This window comes from Zychaea mexicana (assembly GCF_025766255.1).
Source record: "Zychaea mexicana strain RSA 1403 chromosome Unknown BDB00scaffold_69, whole genome shotgun sequence".
Lineage (NCBI taxonomy): Eukaryota > Fungi > Mucoromycota > Mucoromycetes > Mucorales > Lichtheimiaceae > Zychaea > Zychaea mexicana.
Window position 1 is genome coordinate 74,135 of NW_026516732.1, and position 26,243 is coordinate 100,377.

Here is a 26,243-nt window from a genome sequence, read left to right on the forward strand (position 1 = left end):
TGCTAAGATTACCTAACGCATGTATTCATTATTCTGTAAGCTATTATGGTCAATTTACAGTATGATAATACTATTGCAATTATAAAAATTGGGGCACACGATGAGCTCGAATGATCTATAAAAATGTCCTCATGTACATTACGTTTTCTTTTGCTATTTGAAAAATGTTGCCTGCCAGCGGCTTGATACGGGGCATGAATCTTTCCAAATTGTGTGCGCTGTAGATATCATGGACAAAATAGAGTTCAATCCACCTGTCTTTAATTCGGAGTTAAGCGTCGTGGCGTACGTTAATGTGTAATCAACCAGACTAAACCCCCCACGCACTAGCACCTCCCACTCCTCCGACTCCCTTTGTAGCGACAAAAGGCCGTAACAACAACCTCAATTAGCTACTACAACAACAAGCATACAACACCATGCCATCTGGTGCCAATAAGAAACGCAATCAACTAGACGATATCTTGTCTGACAAGGTATCGGTTATGGAAACCGAGGAAGTCTCGAACGAAGATCCCGCGTTATTCGTCGAAGAAGAAGCACATCCCGGATTTTGTGTGGAATGCAAGGATCAGGCTGTAAGTATAAAGGCACAGTTAACTAGATCTCGACTTGTTATGTTTTGTTGCTACAGTAAATATTGTAGATCGGGAGATCGCGGATCGAGATCAACGCCATCAAGGGCAATCGTGCTTTTTCTATTTAAAGCTTCTTGTTTTGTGTGTATACAATTGCTGATCCTTCTTTGTTTTCTAGGCGATAGTCTTTTGTGAAAACTGTAACGAGCCCTTTTGTGAAGTTTGCTTTGGTAATGACTTTGTAATACGTCTTTTTCTTTCTCTGCAAATGTTATATTCAAAGCAAAGAAGTGTTAATGTGTCTATTCCGTGCGTTATATGTATAGGCATGATCCATCGAACGGGCAAGCGTGCAAAACATATCAGTAAACCGTATACCGCAGAAATTAATCAGCAGAATGATGTTGATGCGATGGAAGAAGATGAGGAAACATTGGTAGAGAAGGATGAGGTTAGTAATTCAGTTTATGCGTCTGTGGGAATAAGTCGAGATTTGACGTTATAACAGCTGATTTTCACTTCTTATATGTACATGTAGCAACAGATTAAATCAAATTTGAAGCATACACCAACCACGAGCAGCGCAGATTTCGATGTTGGAAAATGGATGGAAAATAGGTAAGGACATAAAAAAGGTGAAAGGAAATTCCCTGTGGTAGCCATGATAAATGTATATATGGCGAGTATCATATCTTACATCTGGATGTATCTGTTTAGAGCAAAGTATATCCCACTGCGGTTACATTTGGAGGAAAGAAAGCTGTTGCGATTGTGAGTTGAAAGATGCTTTTACGTTAACAAAGGAAGCAGGGATCAGGGATAAACAACGCTAACAGAACAACATCCACGACGACAACAGACTAGAGGCTGCACTAAATGTCAGCGAATATACAGGTAATGTGTGAAAACGTTGTTATGCATGTAATGATATATTCAAGCTATTTCAAAAATAACTTTAATTATTTTACGTATGAAATAGATCATATCGATAACGAATCCCATACGAGTAAAGCAAAACGCATTGTCAGCCAAATCAAAGAGTTGTGTGCAGCGCTGACTGGTTTGGTTCTGGCGTGTGACTATAAGCGAGGACAAGAACTCTTTGCTGAACGTACATTTGATGAAAATGAAGAGTTCTTCCAACGAATCTTTGAGATTGGTCGCCGGTGAGTGTCTGCTAGCTAGCTACTAGAAAAACTGGTTATATGCATGCATGATATGTATAACGAAATAGAAATATCAAAGGATGTTACTCACCCTTTAAGGATATAATGATAGGCACAAGATCATGAACCCTGAAAAAATGCGGTCAGCATATGGCAAACTAATGTATATGCTATCGGTAAGTTATGATGAAATGCAGATGCTAAATAGCCAGAGCTGTCCGTTGCATTATGTTTATTTCATGCAAGTGATAATGATTTATATGGATTCTGTGCTACTGTGGGGCTTTTTAGGATTCAATGATTCCAGAAGTGCAAGATATGCTTGGATTTAGCTGTGTCGCCCCTATCCGTACCGTATACGAATTCCTCAAAGAACGGCGCGGACTTGGTGTTCTCCGCGAAGACATCATATTACTAGCAACACGAGAAATTATTCCTGAAGGAAAGAGTCGTACGCAGATCCAAGCTGAAATTAGACGCAAGGAAAAGTCCATTGAGCAGTTGAGTCGAAAATATCAATCAAAGTATCTGTCCTCGGATGAAATACGTCACTGTTTATACAGTATCGGTGATAACAATGCCTATCTACGAGAAAATCGGTAAGTGATCGGAGTGGTGTGCATTAATGGCGATTCATTAGAGAGAGTGTCCAATCGAGAAAAAAGTACACGCAATATTACTATAGACCAACAATTGCTATACGTGCTAATACATGCTAATACATGTTTGTGTTACGTAGTGACCCGTGTGAAAAGATGATACGTTATCTAGAAGAATATTTTCATCCAAATGAAGCAGAAGATGAATATTCGTTGTCGATCGCAGCAGGTGCTCAAGGTCATCGCTTAAGTCACGATCACGAAACACAATATATCTATGTCAACCAAACACTAAAGCTGTGGCGGGAAATTCTGAACGAGATGTTTATGCTCTGGACGCTGGCCGATCAGGACATGCTAAGCACATCCAATCCTTACCGACTCTCACAGACAGGCCAGGGTTTGCATCGCATACAACCGTGTCCTGCAGTTTCCAGGGAGATGCATAGGACATTATTCAAGGCACAAAAGAAAGCTGGTACATGGATCGGGAGCAGTGTGATCCATTTGGGGGACAAAAACGTGCCTAATGCCTTAATATTCATCGACAAGGTAAGCATAGTATTGTCTGACGGGTTTATTTATAAAAAATTGTGTTATGGGATTTATACGCTACTACTCCAGGGAGTAGTTGTATTCATCAAATTGCATTCAACTGTCATTTGTTATTGTTCTTGTTTGGGCTGACCAAGTTTCTACTTATATCATCCACTTGCACATCTTCTCAATATATGCATCACACGCATAGTACAATCAAGTTTCCCGGATCCTTAGCCCGATCTGTCTGACACTCGATAAATTGGACGAGCTGACAAACCACGAGGGCGGTAAAAAGTTCCTTGAGCGAAAGTTTGGCGGGGTCCCCCAGTGCAGAAAGGCAATCCTTGGTAATAAGGGTGAAAAATATGTTTATGTGATCTAGGGTGAACGGCTAATACGTGACACAGGCTTGTGTGTGCTAACAACTCCCTAATATTGTTTCTTAGCTGACTTCTTCCGAGGTGCGTTTGATGGATCTGGCGCTGATAACTTTTACGATGCTGGAAGCTGTATTGATGGTCGCTTAACATCCGCTTGGAACTGTAAGAGTTTTTTTTATATCACAGCATATATGTATTGCTTGCTGCTTCTGCTCCCTCTGTTGGGATAAAATTGCCCCCTAACGATGTTTTTCTATCAAAAAAAATGTACAGGGTGCTCACAAATCGAGCAAAAGCCTTATTTTCCGGTGTTCTTGTTGACGGTAAGTTACTGGAAAAGGCTTTTCTCTTTGTTCGTCCTATAAGGAGCATTCGAATTCACATGTTATATTATGTAGGGATTTGTTGGATTTGATGGTGGAGGCTGGAGCTAAGACACATACGCGCTCACGAAGACCCATACACTCGAACACATAGTGCATACATTGTCCGGGAACACTTGGATGGCTAGCACACACACACAAAAAGTACTCCAAATGATACTATTTTAGAATTGCTCTATATAGAAACAACTCCATACATTGACAAAAAAAGAATCCTCACATAATACATATGACCGTGCGACTGCATATAAGGAGGGAAGGGAAACACTTGTTAGGAGTTGAGTAAAAAGAAAGAGACTATGACAATGGCGATCACAGATAGCATGCATGAGAGATATAAACAGAAAGAAACAGAGAGAGTGTGTGTATGTGTGTGTGGGTGGGTGGGTGCGAGAAAGAAAGACAGGGCATTGACATTGGAGGAAAGGATTGGGGGGTTTTGCTTTTACTGTGAAGGAGGCGACAGCAACACGTGTCGTCAGCGCTACCGTTTTCTCAAAAGTAATAACAGTTACATGTTGCAAGAAAATAATGAATTACAAGTACCACATACTCGCAAGTATGTAACTCCTTGTTTGTGTACAGTTCCGGAAACGGTCAGTGTTGCACATTAAATGATAGATATGTGTACATACATAGCTAGCATGATAGATCGCTACGTTTGCTCGTTTTAAGCCCGAAATTTTATTTTTTGTCTTTGTGCTACACGCATGCACGAAATGTGGCGAACGTAGCAAATAATAATCGTACTCTAAGCTAGTAACTACATGTATCAATTACAGGCATTGAATGGAGCAAATAGGATTGGCCAAGGATCTCACTGCTACTGCTACTACTAGTAGCTCATCCCGTGAAGGATACCCTGCGGCCACCCGCAATGACTTTTCAGTGTGATGATGATGATGATGTTCATGATGATGTATGTGCGTGTGTATGTACAGCTCTTCCTTTTCCACACAGTTGCATCCTGATATATCTCCTCCTTTGTCTTCCCGCTGTACATGCATAAGCATTCTACTCCTTCAGTCGTTCTTTTTACCAATGCGTCTAATATTACGACGAGCACAAGCGAGGCAAATTACAAAGTGGAATAGCTTCTTGCTTATCCAATGAATGATATAAGCGCATAATCAGCGTAAGATGTTCGATCAATCAAGAGAGCCAACAAACAGTCAGAACTTTATTCAATCGTAAAGTCGAACAAGCTTTATTCTTTTTGCAATGTAAATGAATTCTACTATGCAGCATCACAGTGAATTACGCACTTACTTGCAGTACGTAACAGCATTGGCAAGCTTACCCTTGTCGCGGGTCTATCAGGATTAATGATCGTCCAATTTATTAGTATTACGCAAATGAGCGGCCACATCACACACGACAACGTGCTATGTGCATCATCCAATCCTCTTTATCTCGGCTTCGCATAAAGCAGGCTTATACTGTTGGTATATAGTTTTGAAAATAAAATATAAAAACTTGAACAAATTATACATAGGAGGATTATAAACGCTGTTGTGATATGACGGAGTGATCAGCGCAGGAAGCTCCTTGAAAACGATGGGGTATTATTTTGGGGGGGGGTGGGGGTTTAACACAGTACCAGCAGTAGCACACTTTGAAAGAAGCATCAACCAGCATTATTGAGCAGCAGCAGAAGCATCTACTAGCATAGCAAAAGAGTGACTAGGCAAAGAAAGTACAACCTACACAGAAAACGCAACAGCCAATAGAATCTTTATTGCTTCTCCCTATCCTGTGCAATCGTATACAGTACGAACGTTCTTCAGGGATTGCTATAAACTATATATAAATAATATGTCTGCGCTTCATACATCTCGTTATTTTTTACTCTCTCAATTTAATCTTTTCACACTAAACAAGAGAGGCGTCAGCTCTGAAAGCTTCGAATAACACGCATATTTATTTGTGTTTTCACTCTTTTAATTTTGTTCGCTTCGATCTTTCCTTTCCAACTCTTCACACTTTCACAATCAATTTTTGACATTTCACAACTGCGCAAAGTTTACATTCAAGCAAGAAAAAGGTCGGTATATAGCCAGCAACGCATGTCATTCTCCAGATTTTCAATTACGCAGTAGTAAAGTTCTGACTTTATACATGCTGTAGAATATGCTGGCCAACTCTTATCTTCCGATTCCTTGTGGAGACGGGTAAGTTGTCAAGTAGATGTTGATCGCTAAAATTTTAGGTGATGATCATCTGTCTAACTGACTATTTGCAGTTCCTTTCATGTACCTACATATGCAAACGATACTACTAGCTTCGCTATGCAGAGCACCAGAAGTAGACAACAATTACAGCAACAACAGACATTTGGTGGTCGCTTGGAATCTTCATTATCCAACCATCCTCCACCGACCGCGACGCTGTCACCAATATCGTTTCTCAGCAACAGCGGAAACTATCCCGCTCGAGCCACCTCTAATGCTGCTGCACCTGGTGTGCCATATCCTATCGACACAGCAACAATTCACCAACCAGTGAATGCTTCAACAACAACAGCAACAACGCCATCTCACCCATCACCTTACTCTTCTATCCAGCCGCCTTCGTCTTCCTTCTTCTCAGGAGGCATGGCTCCTTCTCCTCCAATAAGTTGTCCGTCTCCGGTCAGGTAAATAATTAATGGTTGCTTTTCGGCACCTCCTTCCCGATTTAAAATCGTGTGGGGGCACATACTGGTGTAACCCATGCGTACACAAAAGAAAATATAATTGACAAACGTGTGTTGTTATGCGTATCTTTATAGTCTCCGATACGATGTTATCTTGGAAGGTATACATCATATAGCCCTGGATTTTTAATTCCACATAATCAAATTTGCTAAAGGCACTAATTTACCTAACACTATGGATCGCCGCCTGGCATCATTATTTATCAATTGTTAGCTCCTCCGGCAGCAGCTCAGCGATCAGAAGAAACACAGCTCACATACTTGAACAAAGGTTAGATATTATTTATGTCGACGATGCACATAATGAAATTTATACTATGCTGGCGATACTTAAGCATTGCAACAATCATAACATTTCCAGGCCAATATTATTGCATAACGCTTGCCGATAACGACGGATATGATGGTATCCATACAAGTACCTTGGCGATCATGTTCCATGATGAGTCGCATCGTCGCATAGCACTGAATTACTGGAGATTCTGGTTGGGACAGCAGCGAGAGCCAGATACAGCACGGGCATTGGAAATCAGTAAGTCATCACACCACCGCAATACTTCTTTTCATTTTCCTGTGATTTTCCTCCTTTCTATACTTGTACGAATAGCCAAGGTCTTTGAAGGATATATACGATTTGAGATGTAATCCTGAAATTGTAATGTCTCCTTTGTTTCAGATGCTGGCAGGTGCTCCGGTATCCATAACGTCCAATGTGATTACTTTGATCGCATTACCTTCAATTGGCATGGAAAACGTGGAGCCAAAGTCTATGTCCGCTTCAACTGTCTTTCAACAGACTTTTCACGTATCAAGGGCGTTAAGGGTATTCCCCTGCGCTTGTACATGGAGACTCAAGGCACATCTGCTGCTGCTGCTGTTGCAAATGAACATTCTCTGCAGCAGCATTCGTCATCATTGGTGGAAGCTACATACTGCAGGATCAAACTCTTTCGAGATAAGGTTTGTTTCTGCTAAAGCCCTTTCTTTACAAAGCCCCATCATCACGTTCTTCTAAATTCTTAAATGGCTGCCCGTGTTGGGTTACTAACACCTCTGTTTTTCTTTCAGGGCGCTGAGCGCAAGAATAAGGATGATCAACGCCACATCGAAAAACAGCTTGAAAAAGTACAAGGTATGTAGTAGCATTTTTATTGTTAGAATAAAGGAAAGGGAACTCCATCCTTCTGTATTCTTCTTTAAGAGAGCTTGTCAAGTTGACATTTTAGAATCTAGGAAACCCAGGGGAAGCGCACCCTCTTTTAGGTGCCCTGCGAAGGGAGATCAGATATACAGCCTTCTCGGACATTGCAGAGGAGCTGTCACCACCTGTCATGTCTACAGTTGCGCTCGAATATTCCAATAATAGTACCGCAACTACTTCTACTTCTACTTCTGCAGAGCGATTCAAATCATGCAAGCCCTCAATCAGTTTCTTGCACTCATCGTCTTCCTCTTGTTCTGCGTCGCCCCCGTCCTCCGCGAGCATTTCTCCTGCGATTACCACCCCGACGTCTCCTTCCCGTGGAGTCAAGCGTTCCAACCAAGACTATTTCTGTCAACAGCCGAATGTGTCTACCCGAGCTTATGCTGGATCATCCTCGATATCGTCCTCTAGTACCTATCCATCGCAGCAGAATTCAATGTATGATGGCAATAACAACCCTTTAACAGTCGATGGACTGGACTCTACCTATGTTCCCATTCGACGTCGACGCCATGCTGGTACGTAAAAGCAACTACCTCTCACAGCTTTATACAGCCTTCTGACATTACAATTTAACATTAGTCCTCTCCTTGTTTGCACGCGGTCCGAACGACGAGTACTACAGAGCTATTTATCTTGATGATCTTTCTGTCCAGGACCTGATCGAGAAGCTGTCAAGTAAATTAAATGTGCCAGTGCCGGTCAAAAATGTCATACGGCATGTTTCCAAAACAGACAGCTATAGCAACAAGCACGGGGCCTCTAATTCTTATTATCACAATACTGCCTGTGACAGTACTAACAGTAACACCATTGTTGTTCGTGTTGACGATGCAGTGGTTCGTGATATCCCAGAGCAACAAGATATGGAAGTCGAAATCAAGTTCAACGACGACGGATTTGCGACGCTAGTATTATGTTACTAAAAGAAACCATCTCTCTCTCTTACGCTTATTATGACTGTGTACATCAAACAATAATTCAACCGAGCCATTGCAACTTTCATCGCTCTTACCCACCCCGGACAAACTCATCAGTTATCTCTAACCCCCTCCCCTACTCCAATCCCAAACATTCCATTTTTTCTTCTCCTTCTCTCCCCGACAGCAAACAGTAATGATACTTTCGGGCTAGTAGGATGAAGTAATGCACAATGTACAAAAAAATTCTCTACTGTATAGTCGTTTCAAACCATTATCTATTTCTGCCCCTTCCAAACTCGCATTACCATCATCATCACACACACGCATATAGTATTCGCTTTCCTCATTTTACTATTTAGTATCCACACCCTTTTCTTTAAGCCTCAACAACCTAATTTTTTGAAAAAGTCATAATATCATATGTCGCCATATTTAAGGACTACGAGTAAAATGACATTAGTAGGAGCTTATGCTTGGCTCAAAACGTATCCTTGATAAAAACATGTTTGCTGCGGCTATTCTTCTTACCTGAAAAGCGCTCCCCTGGCTGGCTTTGTGTTACAGTGAAGCACCCTATTCAAGTAACTTATTAAAAATCAGTACCCGCATGTACTACTGCAAACATAACAACAAATAAAAGAGTTGTGGCCCTACAAATCAGGCAAACTTAGTCGGGAGTTTTTTCTATTCTTCGACGTGATTGCCTCTCTCTTTCTCTTTTTTGGCCCCTTTTCTTTTTCTTTCTTTGGGGCTACAGGACAAGAAAATGGATAGCAGTGATATCGATTACCTGTAAGCTGCCGACTGATTACAAACTGCCTCGACCTTCATAAGAAACTGACTTCTGTATTGTTTACGCTGTACATGGCTTTCGATTTCTAAAAGTACATTGCTAAAATGTATATCCCCGTTAGTGATTCTTTTACTTGGTGTTCTGTACATCGGGTATAAACGCCGTTACGATCCCGAAACAGTTGCTTCACATCTGCCACCCTGCAGGACAACAGCGACGAAACATCTGTCAACAACAGCAATAACAACATCGACAGACACCCAACACATGAATTACCACAAAAACCTACAAATGATGTTGAGCGGGATACCGGTGCTTGGCTGGATTTATCATTTGCTATCTCTTCAAGAGCTATTCGAGTCCATACGATGCGTAACATATTTTATCGCCTGGGTATTGAAGCAAAAGGAAAAAAGTACCAATAAAGGATAGCATATGCCAAGTCCCGAAACAATTGTTACTAACCAAATTGAGGTGCTGTGGTCGTTGTTCCTTTTACACCAGGTGCTTATTGTGTTGACGATCGCTGTCTCGCCTCCATATTACGCGTATAGTGCAAGACATTATATATACTTCTTTGTATACGCTTACGGTTACTTGTCAGCAGATACTGGATATCACCTCTATCATATCGGTCTTGAAAACAGTATATGGGAAAATGTGCACTTTGGGTTGTGCTTGATTCTATTTGTTATTGCTGGAACTACTCCGCAACCAGTTCACCCCTTGAACCTGAACGAATGTGTTTGCATTAAGGTATGTATCAATGTCTTGTGCAACCGGACGCAACAGAACTTTATGTAGTTTTCTATTTTCATTTAGGGTCACAAGACACGGCATACTCCAGAAGCCTCCGCAAGCCTGTTCTCTTGGGCTGTGTTTCAATGGGTAAGGCATGGCTGCTCCAATCAGATATATCATGCGACATCACACACGCATAGATACGCTTGTTTTTCCGTTCGGCTAGTGATACTGACCGTATTACCAGATTAATCCACTAGTTCGATATGGATTCTCAAATCAGATTACTCGCGAAGACCTATATCCACTCACCTTCCAACATCGTGCAAAAATTGCATACGAAGATTACACATCAGCGTCGAAACGAGGAATACGAGCACTATATCGTCTATACAAAGCCAACGAGCGATCTATTTGGCTACAGATTATATTCTCAAATGCGGCTGTTCTACTATCCTATTTAAATCCATACTTTCAACAAAAGTTCCTGGAATATATCGAGAAAAAAGATTCACCAATTCGCGTTGCGTATGGATACGTATTGATGATGTTCTTGGCAGCTCTCGTACAAACACTTTGCAATAGTATCCAGTTGTGGGCAGGTCGACGATGGAATGTCAGAACGCTGTGCATGCTAGACGCCGATATTTATGCCAAGGCGTTGAGGCGCAAAGACACACATCCTGCACCGGCATCACAGAAGCAGGATGATGATAAAGAATACAAAACGAATAACAGCAGCAAAGGAGAAGATAATAACGATGGAGCTGGCAAGATTACAAACCTGATGAGCCTAGATGCAAACCACATAGCAGAATTACCGGCGTACATATTTGTAAGCGAAGAAACGCAAGGACTGGATTCTATCAAAATTTGTTTATATTCATTTGAAAGGCAGGTCTATTGACATACATCATTTATAATAGATGTTCTACAATGCACCAGTTGAGATCATCATTGCGATGGTGTACCTTTACCATCTACTCGGAACAGCGGCGATCGTGGGACTAGCTGTTCTGATTCTTTTCTTCCCAATGACATATGTTTTGGTCAACAAAATCCGAAAAGCTTATATGAATATATCCAATGCAGAGGATCGTAGGAACAATTTACTGAACGAGTTCTTACAAGGAATCCGCATCATTAAATATGCAGCATGGGAAACGAATTGGCAAGCAAAGATTATGCGTGCAAGAGAAGTCGAACTGGAACAAATTCGGCAGACAAATATACTTGAGGTTATTATGAATGTAGGCTATTTGACGGTACCAGTGCTAGTGTCAGCCTGCTCATTCGTCTGGTATGTCAAGGTATCTCAACGCGAATTATCGGCAAGGTAAAGATATATACTATTAATAGGATTTTTAAAACTACATTATGTTAATGAAATGTTTTCTTACTTCACGCAATACAAGTGTGGTATTTGTCAGTATCACTTTGTTTGATATGCTGCGAAGCCCTCTTTTGTTGTTGCCGGATGCTTTAGCCTCATTTACCCAAGCATACGTTAGCCTAAAGCGCATTACCACGTATATGGACGATCAAGAAATACAGCTGAATACCGCAGATGACACGTCATCACCTTCAGGACGCGTAGGATTTGAATCTTCAATATTCCAATGGCCCGACAACATCAAAAGAACGTCAGAATCGCAAGCAAACGATCAGCAACCTACCAGAATCAGCAGTAACGAAAACTCGCCTTTACTGGAAGTAACAAACAGTATTACCAAATATGTCGATCCCTCACTGACTGATAAGCAACAAACGTTCCGCCTCGATATACCATCTGCGTTTGATTTTCCTACAGGGCAGCTTAGCCTTATATATGGTCCTACTGGGGCAGGAAAGTCCTCACTTTTAAACGCACTATTGGGAGAAATGGACACGATAAACGGGAAGGCATATTTAGCAATAACCAGATCACCCTTAACAACGGATATCGCTGCTATTCCTACGACAACGACCACACACGACCATTACAGTTTTCGAGTAAACGAAGAAGAAGAAGAAGAAGAAGAACAAACTCTCTACTATGGAGCGATTACAGAAGCTTTTTCCAATTGCGTCGCATATGCTGCACAACAGCCATTTTTACTTCAGGCAACAATACGCGAGAATATTCTGTTTGGTCAGCCCTATGAAGCTGAGCGGTATGAAAAGGTGCTTTGGCAATGCGCACTCGTCAAAGACTTATCGATTCTACCTGACGGCGATTATACCGAAATTGGAGAAAAGGGCATTTCGCTTTCTGGAGGCCAAAAGCAGAGGTACATACACCAGTAATTTCAACCCACTTTTTATGGGATACACAGCTTTTCTTTTTTACTTAACTTGTATTCTTAGAGTGTCACTCGCGCGTGTCGTGTTTTCGTACTCAAGGATTGCGTTACTGGACGATTGCCTTAGCGCTGTCGACTCGCATACTGCACGTCATATTTTTGAGCACTGCATTAGAGGCGATCTTTTACAAGGACGTACGATCATCATGGTGACACACCATATCCAACTGTGTATGCCCGCAGCAAAATTTCTTGTTCGGCTCGAAATGGGTGGCAAGGTCGCTGCGTTTGGCTCTGTCGAAGAGCTACAACAGTCCGACAAATTGATTGAGACGTTTGCTGCCAACAACAGTGCTAGCAATAGCAGTAGCAGCAGCAACTCTATTGTAGAGCAACATCCAAAAACGCATGATGACAACGACGGAGTTGTAGAAGCGACCGATAAAAGCAAATTAGCAGTAGAGCAAACAAAAACAGCCACAACATCTGCCGGTAAACTGATACAAGATGAACACTCAGAAAAAGGCCAAGTCAAGGCCAAAGTTTATTTGACGTATTTGCGCGCCTGTGGAGGTTGGCTATTTTGGATCGCGCTAGCTGTTTTCTTTTCTTCTTCAAGGACTTTGGCTTTTGCAGAAAATTGGTACGGATTTTCAATCGCTGGGAACGCCTAGATGAACACTTATCATTAGAAAAAGACTATTGATTGGAAAAACTAACTAATACTACCACTCTGTTTTTCAGGTGGCTGAGAGTCTGGGCAGCAGCATATTCATCCAAGAGCAGTCGAGAAACGCCTTTGGTAGTCACTTTATATATGTGTCAGCGTCAGGACACCTCTTCTGCTGCCAATGTTGGGCTCCAGACTCACGAATCTATCGCGTCGATAATGAGAACTTCTCCAGGCGATGAAGAAAACGGCGCAGTTGATGTAGATTACTACATTGCTGTTTATCTTTTACTCTGCTTAGCATTTGTTGTCTCGGATGCTCTACGGAATATTTTGCTTTACTGGGGTTCCCTCCGTGGTGCCAAAATTTTATTCGTGGAACTAATCGATCGCATTGCCCACGCTCCTTTACGTTTCTTCGACACGACTCCCTGTGGCAGAATCCTTAATCGCTTTGGAGCTGATATGGCCGTAGTCGATAAGCAAGTGGCAAGAAGAGCCGGGATGCTGTTTGAATGCCTCACAGGAATGGTAGCTTCATCCATCATCATCAGCGTGATAACACCGCAATTTATTTTTGTTGCGCTTGTAACTGGTATGCATACTACTACACTGCTTGCACAAAAAAACAAGATCAGTCCTTGAACCACTATAGTGTCACTCTAATGATAGCAATGGCAATGTTCTGCACCAATTATGTAGCCTGTATATACTTTATGATTGGGCTACACTATCTACGGGCATCACGGGAGCTGAAGCGCTTGAACTCGGTCAATCGGTCTCCTATCTATTCGCTTTTCACAGAAACGCTTTCTGGGGTGACAACGATCCGGGCCTTTGGACAGCAGCATCAATTTTTATCGTCAATGTACGACAAGATTGATACGTATCTTACACCCTACTACCTCCTCTGGATGGTCAATCGCTGGCTGCTTGTACGCATGGATGCCGTTGGCGCACTCATGACGTTGGGTGCCGGTGTACTTATCCTTCAAAATCTCGATTCCATAGATGCTGGAATGGCTGGAATCTCCCTCGTATATGCACGCATGTTTTTAACTAACGTGTTTTGGATGATGCGACAATACACCGAAGTGGAAATCAGCATGAATTCTGTTGAGCGGATACAAGAATATCTCGAAGTAGAACAAGAACCGCGCAACCAGCCAAAACCTCTCAAGCATTGGCCAACCACTTCTGCACTCAAAATAAGCGACCTCCAAATCCGATACGCACCACACCTTGATCCGGTCTTGCATGGTGTATCGTTTGAGGTCAAGGACAAAGAAAAGATCGGGATTGTTGGCAGAACGGGATCCGGAAAATCGACGCTTGCTCTCTCCCTGTTCCGATTTCTGGAGCCATCTAGTGGTCAGATCATATTAGACGGGATTAATATCTCCTCCGTCGACCTTGCTAGTCTGCGATCAAGTTTGACCATGATACCTCAAGACGCAGCGCTATTTTCTGGTATAATCCGATCTAATTTGGATCCCTTCAACGAACACCCTGATGAAGCACTCTGGACTGCTCTAGAGCGAGTTCACATCCGATCAAGAATCCTCGGCCTCAACCAGACTGTTAGCGATGGAGGACAAAACTTCTCGCAAGGTCAGCGGCAGTTGCTATGTATGGCACGAGCGCTTCTTCGATCAAGCAGGCTGATTGTCATGGATGAGGCTACAGCAAGCGTCGATTTTGACATGGATGCCAAGATACAACACACAATTCGACAAGCTTTTGTAGAATCGACACTCATATGTGTCGCACACAGATTACGTACAGTGATCGACTATGATCGAGTTCTCGTTATGGACAATGGTCGAGTGGTCGAATACGATACTCCTTGGAATCTCCTAAATCAAACCCCACCAAGTTATTTCCGTGCAATGTGCGAACAATCAGGCGAACTGGATACACTGATAAATATGGCACGTCAAACCAACGACACTCTGCAACAGATCAAACAGCCGAATATTTTATAATTAAACAGACAAGGGTACACACAACAAACACTGTATACTATTACTTTTATATTTCGAACAAAAACCAAAAATACAAAACGTCTTTTTTATTACAACAATTGAGCACTTGCTTATCAATATTTACTGGCTGCCCATTTCCTTGGCGATCTGCTCGGAACGCTTGATGACATCGCTGATATCGCCCTGCATGTAGAAGGCGGTTTCGGGAAGAGCATCGTGCTTGCCGTCCAAAATTTCCTTGAAGGAGCGGATGGTATCCTGGAGCTTGACGAGACGACCCTCGTAGCCAGTGAAGACCTGGGCGACAGCGAAGGGCTGCGACAAGAAACGCTGGATCTTACGGGCACGCTCGACGACCAACTTGTCTTCTTCGGACAGTTCATCCATACCCAAAATGGCAATGATATCCTGCAACGACTTGTAGTTCTGGAGGATCTGCTGGACACCGGTGGCAACGGCGTAGTGCTCGTCACCAACGATACGGGGATCCAGGATACGCGACTTGGAGTCAAGGGGATCGACAGCGGGGTAGATACCCAATTCGGCAATCGAACGCGACAAGACAGTCGTGGCGTCCAAATGGGCAAAGGTGGTGGCGGGGGCAGGATCGGTCAAATCATCAGCGGGCACGTAGACGGCCTGGACGGAGGTAATGGAACCGTTCTTGGTGGTGGTAATACGCTCTTGCATACCACCCATGTCGGTCGAGAGAGTGGGCTGGTAACCGACAGCGGAGGGGATACGACCCAACAGGGCAGACACCTCAGAACCGGCCTGGGTGAAACGGAAAATGTTGTCAATGAAGAGCAACACATCCTGGCCTTCTTCGTCACGGAAGTATTCGGCAATGGTCAAACCGGTCAAGGCAACACGGGCACGGGCTCCTGGGGGCTCGTTCATCTGACCAAAGACCAAGGCACACTTGGATTCGCCTTCGAGCTTGATGACACCGGTCGAAATCATTTCGTGGTACAGATCATTACCCTCACGCGTACGCTCACCGACACCACAGAAGATGGAGTAACCACCGTGGGCCTTGGCAATGTTGTTGATCAACTCCTGAATCAACACAGTCTTGCCGACACCGGCACCACCGAAAAGACCAATCTTACCACCACGGGCGTAGGGGGCAAGCAAGTCGACGACCTTGATACCGGTCTCCAAGATTTCGGGAGTGGGCGATTGGTCAACGAACTCGGGGGCTTCGGCGTGGATGGGACGCGAGCTCTTGGACTTGATGGGACCACGCTCGTCAATGGGCTCACCAATGACGTTGATGATACGACCCAAGACTTCACTGCCGACAGGGATGGTGATGGGAGCACCAGTGTCAACGACCTTTTGGCCACGGACAAGACCTAGTCATATAAAACCCTCAGTCTTTTTTTTTCTCTCTCTCTCTGTGTGATGTCCTCCTCCCAGCAACCCATGATTAAGATACTGTACCTTCAGTACCGTCCATAGCAATGGTACGGACAGTGTTCTCACCCAAGTGCTGGGCAACTTCGAGAACAAGACGGCCACCAGAATGGTCCTGGACTTCCAAGGCGTTCAAAATGGCGGGAAGGTTCTCCTGCTCGAACTGGACGTCAACAACGGCACCAATGACCGAACTATAAACACGCGAACGTAGCAAAGCATCATCAGCTCCACAATGTCCTCCATTTGTAGTAAGCACTAGACTTATAATATAATATACATTACCGAATCTGACCGGCAGAGGTGGCCTCAGTGGCGTACGAGCGTGCTATAACAATATATATATATATATAAACAATCAGCAATCACATCGTTTTAGAAAATTGAACATTGCAGATGCGATTCACTCACCCTTGACGGCAGCTTGGGTACCAAGGGGCTTAGCAGCAAGACGGGCCATGGGGGCGGCACGGAAGGCGCTAGTGGCGACACGGCCAATAGCACTGGAAATGTACATTTTGGAAAGGGTCGAGAAGTATATACCAGGCGTAAATTTTTTTCACCTCTTAGACTGCAACACCCAATAAGATGTATCGGAATTCATGAAGCGACGGGGACAGCTTGCTGACCCAAAGCTATTTTATTAACCACGATAAAACTCAACATACACATGAGTAGGCATTTACTCTGATAAAACCAAAGCATACTTCCATGGTAGCCATATGGTTGCTATGACAACAATGACGCCCGAGACAGAGACTCACGGCAATTATGGAAACAAGGCACCGTTATCCAGGACACTATATCTAACATAACTTTGCTTTCTTTTACTGTTTTGAGATAATATACGCAAAACTTTATTGAGTTTCCTTCTGATTATGCGCCCGAGCGGTCAGTCTAGAAGAGGGATTGGTTCGGTGATAGTGCTTATCATCGAGCCAAAGAAATGGAATGTAAACAATAAGCGTTAATACGCATAATATATGCTCTTCTACAGCGTATAATGGAAAATTGAAAGTATATAGAACAGAAAGTTTTAACAAAGAGGGTCTGTGAACCAGGGGGAAGGATGGTTGTCCTAGCGGAGGGCAGATACATCTATGAAATTTATGAAGCTTACAAGGAACGGGAGCATCATCACTGCGAGTACTTGAAGTATTAAAGAAATCAATAGCGGATAAAAACTTGCCCGCGTTTTTGCATCAGATGCATCATTGCATGCATCACCTGTCACAACGTATGCCGTACATGTCAAATGCTGGCTTTGCTCTTTGTGTATTATACACACGAACGTGTCACTGGAATGCTAAATCACGTTGAATGTTGATAACAACAACAACAGTCAAGGTCCTTTTCAGGGTGTGATCTGTGGACTTTTCCGTTTTCAGAATAATGTCCCTGCAATACAACAGAGCCACAAGATTGTCACCATGCATGAAAATACAATTTAACAAGTGTGTCTTACTCTACAGTAAGTCCCCGTTAATTAGATCTTCAATACTTGTTACGGTTCTTCAAAATCAGCAATGTAGGTATCTATATATATAACAGATTATTAAACAAGCATTCCAATAATTTGATACACCTTACGTCAACAATTTTTCAGAACACCAATAGAAGTTGTACCGCAACTTAACGTTGCAACTAAAAGGAAGAGAGAGAGCATATGAGTATTACATGTCGAGGTACTTATGAAGGCTTTGACTGATATGATATGTCATCATGATCGACGTGAACAGATGCAGGCAAGGAATGAAGACATCCGCATCGCAGAATACAGAAGTACTTGGTGTTTTACAATCTAAAATTGAAACCGAAACAAGGAGCTCAGTAAAGAGATCCATCTGGAACTACATACAACGCTTAGTGTGAATGTAACTATCATGGCAAACGGTATCATAGATCTCATCCAACAGCTCATGGCTAGCAAAGCAACCCTGCGTATGGCAGTAATATATGCTGACCCGGCCTTGGTACCAAATACGATGCGGTTTTCCGATTTAGATTGACCGTACGATATCCGAAATTACAAGTATATGTCGTTGAGAGACAGAGAGAAAGCTAATACATAGACGCCACTAGCGATGGCGCTAATCGCACACCCGCTTTTCTCTATGGACACCATCTTGATGTCCCTGATGGTGGTGTGCAAACTCAGTGTAAGACCTTACGGAGTGCTTGTAACCCAATCGAGCATTGATGTCATGATGCGAGCCGTACTGTGCTGTCCAAACAAGAAAAGAGAGACTTGACTTTTGTTGCTTCCCGAATAAACACACTTTCTTCCCTCTCTTCTTCTCGTCCACTTCAAGCACTACTTTTCTCATTCCCACTTTTCTTTAAGGGAAAGAACGCCACCAGCAAAGGTAATGACAAGCAGTAGCAGACGCGTGACGAAGGTGACATTCAATAAAGCAAAGCACCAACATCACCAGAACAATGGCCGTAGCGTCAGCAGCAGCAATAGCAACCACAATGAACAGCAGCAGCCGCAACAGTAACGAGAATGAAGTCATCTTGGTTTCGAGGCCCAGCATCAGACACTTTTGTGGAAGGACGACGAGATCAGTAACCGTCTCGTTCTTAACGTGGCTCATGTTTGTCCTCTCTCTCTCTCTCTCTCACACACATGTCTTTACCATGAAATCCCAACTCAAAGTTCAAACGTTTCGAGGTGTTAATAATACTGATAAATTGACTTGTTAAAAGCGTTTGTGGAACATTTCCAAAAAATGAAGTTATCAAAAACAGCAGCAGGACAATCTTACAGACAGCTGCATAATCTGTACAAGCACGCAACGTCATTTAGACAAAGATAAGACTGAAGAGTGCGATCACTGTTCTTCTTGGGTCAGTCATCGTGAAGATGATGCAGATGCACCGTCAGAGTACAAAAACGCGTGGACATAAGCGGCGAGAGTTTGCCAATCTCCTGGATGTCACACGCGTCCGTCCCTTTGAAACGCGCGTAAGAACACAAAGTGTAGTGGGGCTTCTGTAAGGATTTTTTCGACTGCCACTTTAAATTACTGATTGCCGGGATAGATTTCCGAAAGACAATGCCCCCGTCATGCGCCTTATCGATAGCCTAGGCATTGTGTAACCTCAGTGTCGAGTAGAAGAAAAGCGTGTCATTATACTTTAACAAGTGGAGAAACTTTGTGAAAGCCATGTAGAAAGACGAGACTAGTGTGTACGTGTAGCCTGGAGTGTGCACATTGCAAAGGGGAATGTCTGTGGGGTTGCAATCCCAATGCCTCGGGAGATGACAGACCCATTGTTCGGCGTGGTCCAGTGTGCTTGTCGGTGTAACCTGGCATGGTCTGAATGGACAGGTGACGCTGTCAATTTTCTTTTTTTCCTTTTTTGGATCAGCTGACCAAGCGAACCAGATAAGATATGAAAGCACTGCATGGAAATAATTTCTGCTACTTTGCTCCTCTCTCTCTCTCTCTCTCTCTCTTTTCTTTGAATCATGAAAATTGTGACCAAGATTTCGAATGCAAAAAAGTGCACAGTGTCGACGAGCATAACGATGAACCGGGATGGTCGCGTCCAAAAGTTTGTCGTCTCAGCCAGGACTTCCCGTAGCAGCAGAAGCAGCAGCAGCGGCAGCAGCGGCAGTAGTGGCAGTGGCAGTAGCAGCCCACGACAGCAACAACAGAGAGAGAATCGCTCTGATGACGGCCTCACAGAGTTGGCCGAGAAGATTGACGAGTACTTAGCGGGTGACACGAGCTCGTGAGTACTCTTGCTCTTCTTCTTTCTTTTTTTTTCATTTTCTCCATGAGATAGCTTTAAAAATAAATAATATCTTTTAAAATAAAAGGCAGCATCGGGCTGTATAAAACCAAAAGAAACGTTGTCGTCTTTCCGGCTGCTACGCACGCGCGCGTGTGTGTGTTTGAGAAACTTGATAGTCAGACCAAGCATACGAATGGGCCTATGAGAATTATGGGGACCCAGGCAAAGGATATGTATTAGACGCGATAGTCGCTTCCCAGCTGTTGTGGTGTGACTTACGCATTCACTGGTGATGAACAAAGAATGAACAGTTGGAGTGTCCGGTGGATACAAGGGGTGATTGCGTATATACGTTGGTTTGCGATGAATCGTATACATGGAACATCCGGCTCCGTTGCGGCCAGTGGTAGATGCAACAATCGAGTATATATTTCAAACGTCTAGGCCAACCGACAATGTGATAATAGAATTAGTACATGTAATAACAGAAGAGCAGAATCTTTTGAGTACATATCTGACGGCATATTGTCTGGTCTGTCGTCGGCATTTGTAATACCACATCGACCATTAAATTATACGAACGTTCGCAACACCGTCTGTTTCACTGGTCCCCATAACGATTTCAAGACTCCTGGTTGATCCACTTATTATCTATCATGCAGTTCTCATGCTCAAGCGTTGTGGGTCTCACGAGGCAGACATGGACTCGTATTATACCAATCTGAGCAAAGCGAAAACCGATGCTCTTTAGCCAATCAGCCGCACATATGATGATTATATGAATCGTCGCAACGTCGTGGTTCAAAAAGTGTACAATTTCTCCATTTTGATCGCACCGAAGGATTTGTTTTTGGAACCAAGAAGATATTGTTCCCATTAAGGCGCCCAATCCAGGCTCTGATACATATTATACAACGCGAAAGAAAGGGATCGAAACAATCTAGTTTCTTTCAAGGTGGGACCATAGCAAAGACGTGCACAGACATCGTAAACCACCCTTCGTTCCTTTCTCCCTTTTCGAAAGTAGGGAATAAACACCCATGGAAATCTTTTGCATAAGATTGTTGTTGGATAACTTGATCAGACGGCTATATATTCGGGTCAATGTACAGGCCAGTACAGTGGCCGCTCGTTATAGTGATATTCGATATAGTGATATTTCGATATAGTGATGGGTTTATTGGGTCCAACTCAAATTAAGCAGGGAATTATTACTAATTCGCTATTGTGATGTGTGATATCAACCATCAGAAATATCATTATATCGAGCGGACCAATAGTATAATTTTATTTATCAGAAAAGGAAAAAAGATCAGTTTGCTTTGTGCTGGTTAATATCTCAGAGTCTAGTCTATGCATCTTTTTTCTAATAAGCCTATATAACTGAGCGTGCAGGTCGTCTTCAACCACCATTGTTTTTAATAAATCGCTCATATACTGCTTCCTCTCTCCTTTACTATGCAGTGGCTTCAATGCTTCCTTCTCCTCATCTTGTCTTTTCTAGTTATTCTCTTCTTCATCAACATCTACCTGTCTGTATCAGAAACAAGCCCGTGACTTTTACATATGCAGTTACATCAGCCGTTTATGAATGTACCTTAATCTCTATCAATAATCATAGCATCGTTAATGAGGTCGTTGAAGGAAGTTGGTGCATAGGTATCCTCTAATCCTTCATATAGTATCAAATCAATACCATCAACGCCACATGTTTCCTCATGAGTATCCAAAATCCCAGCAGCCAGCACCAAGCTCATCAGATAGAAGCCTTTCAGCTTATTCTCCTACACTAAAATTTTAAGGAGTTGCATACTATCAATTTTGACAGGATGTGATTCTAGAGCTTCTTCTGTAGAGCTCGCCAAATACCCCGGGTAATCTATGTACCGGATATCTTTGACGGAACTAAGTAATAATTCGATATAGTGATGGGGTTTGGGTCTCACCGGGCATATCACTATAACGAGCGGCCACTGTAATTCTGCTCTCGACTAGGATTCTCTCTAAATAGGCGACAGTATAAACGGCTTTTTCGCTGTTCATGAAGTGCATCATGCTGAGTGTGCATACTTTCCACCTGCAACAAATGGTGCTATAAAAAATGTACTATTGATTGCGATGTTGTTGTTGTTGCTGTTGTTGTTGATGTAGCATCCATCATATAAGAGTCGAAATACGTTGTTCTTTCATCATATCTTTGCACAGAAGGTATGAGATTGTAGCGAGCCAAGGTACTCGATCAGGTGGTAAACGTGCAAACAAAAAGATAATGCTCGAGAAAGTTGATGGTGATGATGGCGTCATACTTGCGATTAGAGGTCGTCAAGTAAGCCAGTGAGAACAGATTCATCTCGGTCAGTGAAAATTTGGGGTTAGATGATGTCTTCCATCAAAAGCATTAATACTGCTCGTCAAGCCGACGCGTGATGGTGCTTACACGATCAACGCAAAATTGTCATAGTGACAGGATATAGAAGTAGACCCGCAAGTGTGCCGTAGTACCTGCAAAATGACGGAGCATGGAGGGATCCGTGTTTTAGGCTTTTGTGCCATATGCGAATGCGTATGAGTTTATCTAGAATAGCGCGGACGTTTTTAGGTATCGCTGATGATGATTCTTTTTTTGCTGAACAGTAGAAGCGGTATCGATAGCGGTGTTGGTTAGTAACCGACGTTGTTGATTTTGATGCTGTTGCTGGTAGTTAGAATGGATGATGTCCTTTATGGATGGATTAGGAGAACAATAAAACGAAAAAGCATGTAAATAGTGGTGACGAAACTTGTATTTTCTAATCGAACTGTTATGAATCCGTATAGAGGCCTTACAATGGTGAAAGCGAAGCGATGCACGGCTATACATGAGCAATTCTTCAATACTGCTGGTCGTCGTTTGTAGCTTTGATAATCCAATCTCCATCGTCACTTACTACTGTGTTTCTTGTTGCTGCTGCTGCTGCTGGATCCTCTCGTTTGCATTAATGTTGCTATAATGGTCAATGTTACTACTGCTACAGCTCCTATATTAGTCACGATATCGTTGAATGGCCTTTTCAATGTGTGCAAGTTCTACCTCGAGTTGTTCCATTTGGCTTTGCCACTACTCCAACGATTCATCGACAGATTCGTCGAGCGGTACATTCTCGGTAAAGTAATCGTTGTTATTACAATCCCGATGTTGACTGACATCACAACTACCAACACTGCACGAAATATTGTGTTTTCCATAATGTAGTCAATTATTCGAGTCGACTTGCCAAATACAACCCTTTCCTTCTCTTTTTGCATGCTTTTATTTGGCTCAAGTGACAAAAGAGGATAAGTCCCCCGCCACTTGGTACCGTACTCGACCCATCAAAAAAAAATTTTCTTGGCCCTTCCCTCACGAACATGTACCGCGACATTAAAACGATACCAACACCTTCAGGATGGACACCTGAAATAAAATACATTGACAAACTGATATGGTCACCTGCTATTCCACAAGAATTGCGCCTGAGCTTTGATCCCAAGCCTGCCAAGATGGCTGATCAAGTGCAATCGCCACGATTCCTAAACGATCATGTCAATGTACGAGGCACGTCCTATCCAGGCATAAAAGAGCAGCGACGAAACATAAAAATCAAAAAGATCATGGACAAGAGTCATCCTTGTTGTGGAGCGTATGGGCTATATGCCGCTCAAACGTTACAACCACGCCAATTAATTCTCGATTATCTGGGCGTCGTGGAGTATCAGACATATGACCCAACCTCGGACTATGTTTTACGATTTGGCACGGATCTGTCTATCGATGCTGCAAAGTATGGCAATGAAGCTCGATTTTGTAACGATTTCAGAGGAATTGGCTCGGGACCGAATGTGTGCTTCTTGAACTATATGGATGAAAATACGCGCCAGATCAAGGTTGGGATCTTTGTGGCGGGAAATAGCAAGATTAGAAAAGGCGAAGAGCTGGTACGTATCTCTTCCGAATTGAGACCTTCTATGTATATAATTTGCCTGTATAATGAGATGCTAACGTACAATACGGTTTTCCCTACTTTAGCTTGTTACGTATGGCAAATCATTTTGGACCAACCGAGGGATGAACATGCATGAGAATCATCACTCCAGCAAAAAATAGAACATTACTTATAAATACCCCGCAATTCCATAACTGTAAATATATACATCTGTAACATCTGGAGAGCTCATTATCCTTTCGTTTTAGTGAAGGAAAATGCTTGATTTAACACATTCGTTTTCGGGCATAACACGTAGTAACATCCTGACTAGACTGGCGCCCGTGATGAATTATAAAGTGTAAACATGGCGCTGTTACATGTCAATATAAACGGTAATATGCATGCTTTACATATGATGTAGAGCTTTTGATCATAATACTAGCAATATAAGTTTGGCGGCAAGTGCGTGATAATGGGATTGCGAGAGTAAAATCCCACCAGATTCCGGCAATGTTTACTGCTATGTCTTGTGATCCAGACGCTTGGGTTTTTACCAGCCATGCCCCAAGCCATCCGGAATAGATCTCATGTAAAACCCCAAGCTTAATGCCTTTAATGATGTACTAAAAATTGTCCACCAACCTATATAACCCGTAGCTAATGGCGTTTGGACATTCATTTTAATCGTACACATTGTAAGTTTGGTTGGTGCTGATAGCTGTTCGAGCGTTCTATCTCAATACCACATTCATTCCGTCAAGACGTATCTCCTCAAATTCTGCACGTTGATTCATTTTTTCTATTTGAAAAGGTGCTGGAAACCTTCGTACGTCTCTTGCAATACAGTATGACAGCTCTACCACTTGCAATGTTCAAACACTTGACAAGAAGCGTTGCATTCTAGTATAAATGGCGTTGCCACCAAGGCTGATGTATCGCAACTGAGTCGACGAGAAATCGAGCTAGTTTTATTCCTTTTTCTGGAAGCGACTGGCACAATCTCGTTTCCATAGGATTGTTGACGTTACTGTGTTGGATTTTATCTGGCGCCGAACCATACCCGTCTATGTTCAAACAACTTGAGCCATCCCAGCTCTTTTACAGGTCACCAGAGTGCGGAGAGGAGGATGTGTGTCACCCAGTATCGATTGCCCAACCAGTAGCCTATACATCTACTTTACAAAAATTTAGTTTGAGTTTTTCTAACAGCAAGGTCACGTACTCTTGCGACCATGGATCATTCACTGTGCACTTTAACCGTAACAAGTCAAGCATCTTGATATGTGGTGTTGTCCACTACTTTTTTCAAAGTAAACAATGCTTTTGAACGCATGGTCAGAAAATTTGAACGAGCAATAGAGTGTTTCGAGGTTAACACTTGCTCTCGTCAAGAGTGCAGATACACCTGGTCAGCTTGCTGATGTATGGTTTATTTGCTTTGTACGAGAGATAGCGCGGATAACAGCTTCTTTCATGAAGCGATGTATTTCGATACTGTCGTTGTTGTCGTAGGATATCCGGATCTCCATATATTTTGTATATCGAACACAGCATTTCGAGATGCGGACAGTTATGGCCCATGTTTGGGTTATTGTTGTCGAAGCCGATAACGTGAGGATTTCTGATGCTAGGAGCGTCTTCACTGGGAGAGAAAGCTTTTCGAGACTATCAAAGTGAATATGTACGAAAGCTCCTCGGTCAATGTAAGAGAAATAGCTCGCATAGCGATTTCCAAAGAAAAAGTCGAACAGAAAATGACCATCGTGTTTGTATGGTCGTACATACTTGTTTCTGTTACAACTCTTCTTTTTCGTCAAAAGTTACAAACACCAGCCTGATCAGTTTCAGTCTTATTGACGTTGTGCTTGTTCCCGTTGACAGTCATGTTTCAATGCAAAGCTTGTAGAGCTTTATTTTACACATAACCCATCATATCTATTCATTGTTGACTCATTCAGTACGCATTTTCGGTCCAGATTCTTCTTTTAATGACATGTCCATGCGTCACTGATTATTAACTCGCAGTAATAAGTAATGGCTCAGCATTTAAGCTATACAGCCGCGCTCCTATTATGATCTCCAATGTGCAGAAAATCGGCCATGAGACTGTGTGCATGGCATACGTAACCTACGCTTCCATCTGCTATACGTGTAATTAAGAAGAGCAGGATGCTGATTAGAATACATATGGCTCCCT

The 26,243-nt window shown here is 42.8% G+C and overlaps 6 protein-coding genes across 6 annotated transcripts; 5 read left to right on the forward strand and 1 right to left on the reverse strand.

Annotated features, from left to right (window-relative positions):
- The first annotated feature begins 288 nt into the window (after positions 1-288).
- Positions 289-4,008, forward strand: BDB00DRAFT_837091 (uncharacterized protein). Its single transcript, XM_053124526.1, has 14 exons — positions 289-578; positions 757-808; positions 905-1,029; positions 1,117-1,196; positions 1,296-1,349; positions 1,438-1,472; positions 1,558-1,744; positions 1,857-1,920; positions 2,036-2,343; positions 2,484-2,895; positions 3,092-3,230; positions 3,330-3,425; positions 3,537-3,586; positions 3,662-4,008. Exons 1-14 carry the CDS (start codon positions 420-422, stop codon positions 3,695-3,697), a joined length of 1,797 nt encoding a protein of 598 aa, XP_052976835.1. The 5' UTR covers positions 289-419; the 3' UTR covers positions 3,698-4,008.
- A 2,636-nt stretch (positions 4,009-6,644) lies between these two features.
- On the forward strand, positions 6,645-8,471 carry BDB00DRAFT_768653 (CP2 transcription factor-domain-containing protein; the record flags this gene model as incomplete). Its single annotated transcript, XM_053119754.1, has 6 exons — positions 6,645-6,873; positions 7,018-7,301; positions 7,410-7,473; positions 7,575-7,769; positions 7,923-8,063; positions 8,128-8,471. 6 exons carry the CDS (start codon positions 6,645-6,647, stop codon positions 8,469-8,471), a joined length of 1,257 nt encoding a protein of 418 aa, XP_052976836.1.
- Positions 8,472-9,174: 703 nt separating this feature from the next.
- Positions 9,175-14,939, forward strand: BDB00DRAFT_916046 (uncharacterized protein; the record flags this gene model as incomplete). Its single annotated transcript, XM_053128704.1, has 11 exons — positions 9,175-9,654; positions 9,766-10,029; positions 10,084-10,149; positions 10,250-10,837; positions 10,929-11,338; positions 11,418-11,986; positions 12,056-12,272; positions 12,349-12,618; positions 12,661-12,927; positions 13,029-13,549; positions 13,657-14,939. The coding sequence occupies exons 1-11, from the start codon at positions 9,529-9,531 to the stop codon at positions 14,937-14,939; spliced, it is 4,581 nt and encodes a 1,526-aa protein (XP_052976837.1). The 5' UTR covers positions 9,175-9,528.
- A 1,432-nt stretch (positions 14,940-16,371) lies between these two features.
- BDB00DRAFT_790209 (ATPase, F1 complex alpha/beta subunit, N-terminal domain-containing protein) lies at positions 16,372-16,875 on the reverse strand (the record flags this gene model as incomplete). Its single annotated transcript, XM_053120937.1, has 3 exons — positions 16,372-16,552; positions 16,644-16,686; positions 16,770-16,875. 3 exons carry the CDS (start codon positions 16,873-16,875, stop codon positions 16,372-16,374), a joined length of 330 nt encoding a protein of 109 aa, XP_052976838.1.
- Positions 16,876-21,515: 4,640 nt separating this feature from the next.
- Positions 21,516-22,009, forward strand: BDB00DRAFT_837104 (uncharacterized protein; the record flags this gene model as incomplete). Its single annotated transcript, XM_053124527.1, has 1 exon — positions 21,516-22,009. A coding segment is annotated over exon 1 (187 nt), but the record flags the coding sequence as incomplete, so codon positions are not given.
- A 1,480-nt stretch (positions 22,010-23,489) lies between these two features.
- On the forward strand, positions 23,490-24,225 carry BDB00DRAFT_768581 (uncharacterized protein; the record flags this gene model as incomplete). The annotated part of the gene is made up of 2 exons (XM_053119748.1): positions 23,490-24,056; positions 24,148-24,225. The coding sequence occupies 2 exons, from the start codon at positions 23,490-23,492 to the stop codon at positions 24,223-24,225; spliced, it is 645 nt and encodes a 214-aa protein (XP_052976840.1).
- Between the last annotated feature and the right edge of the window lie 2,018 nt (positions 24,226-26,243).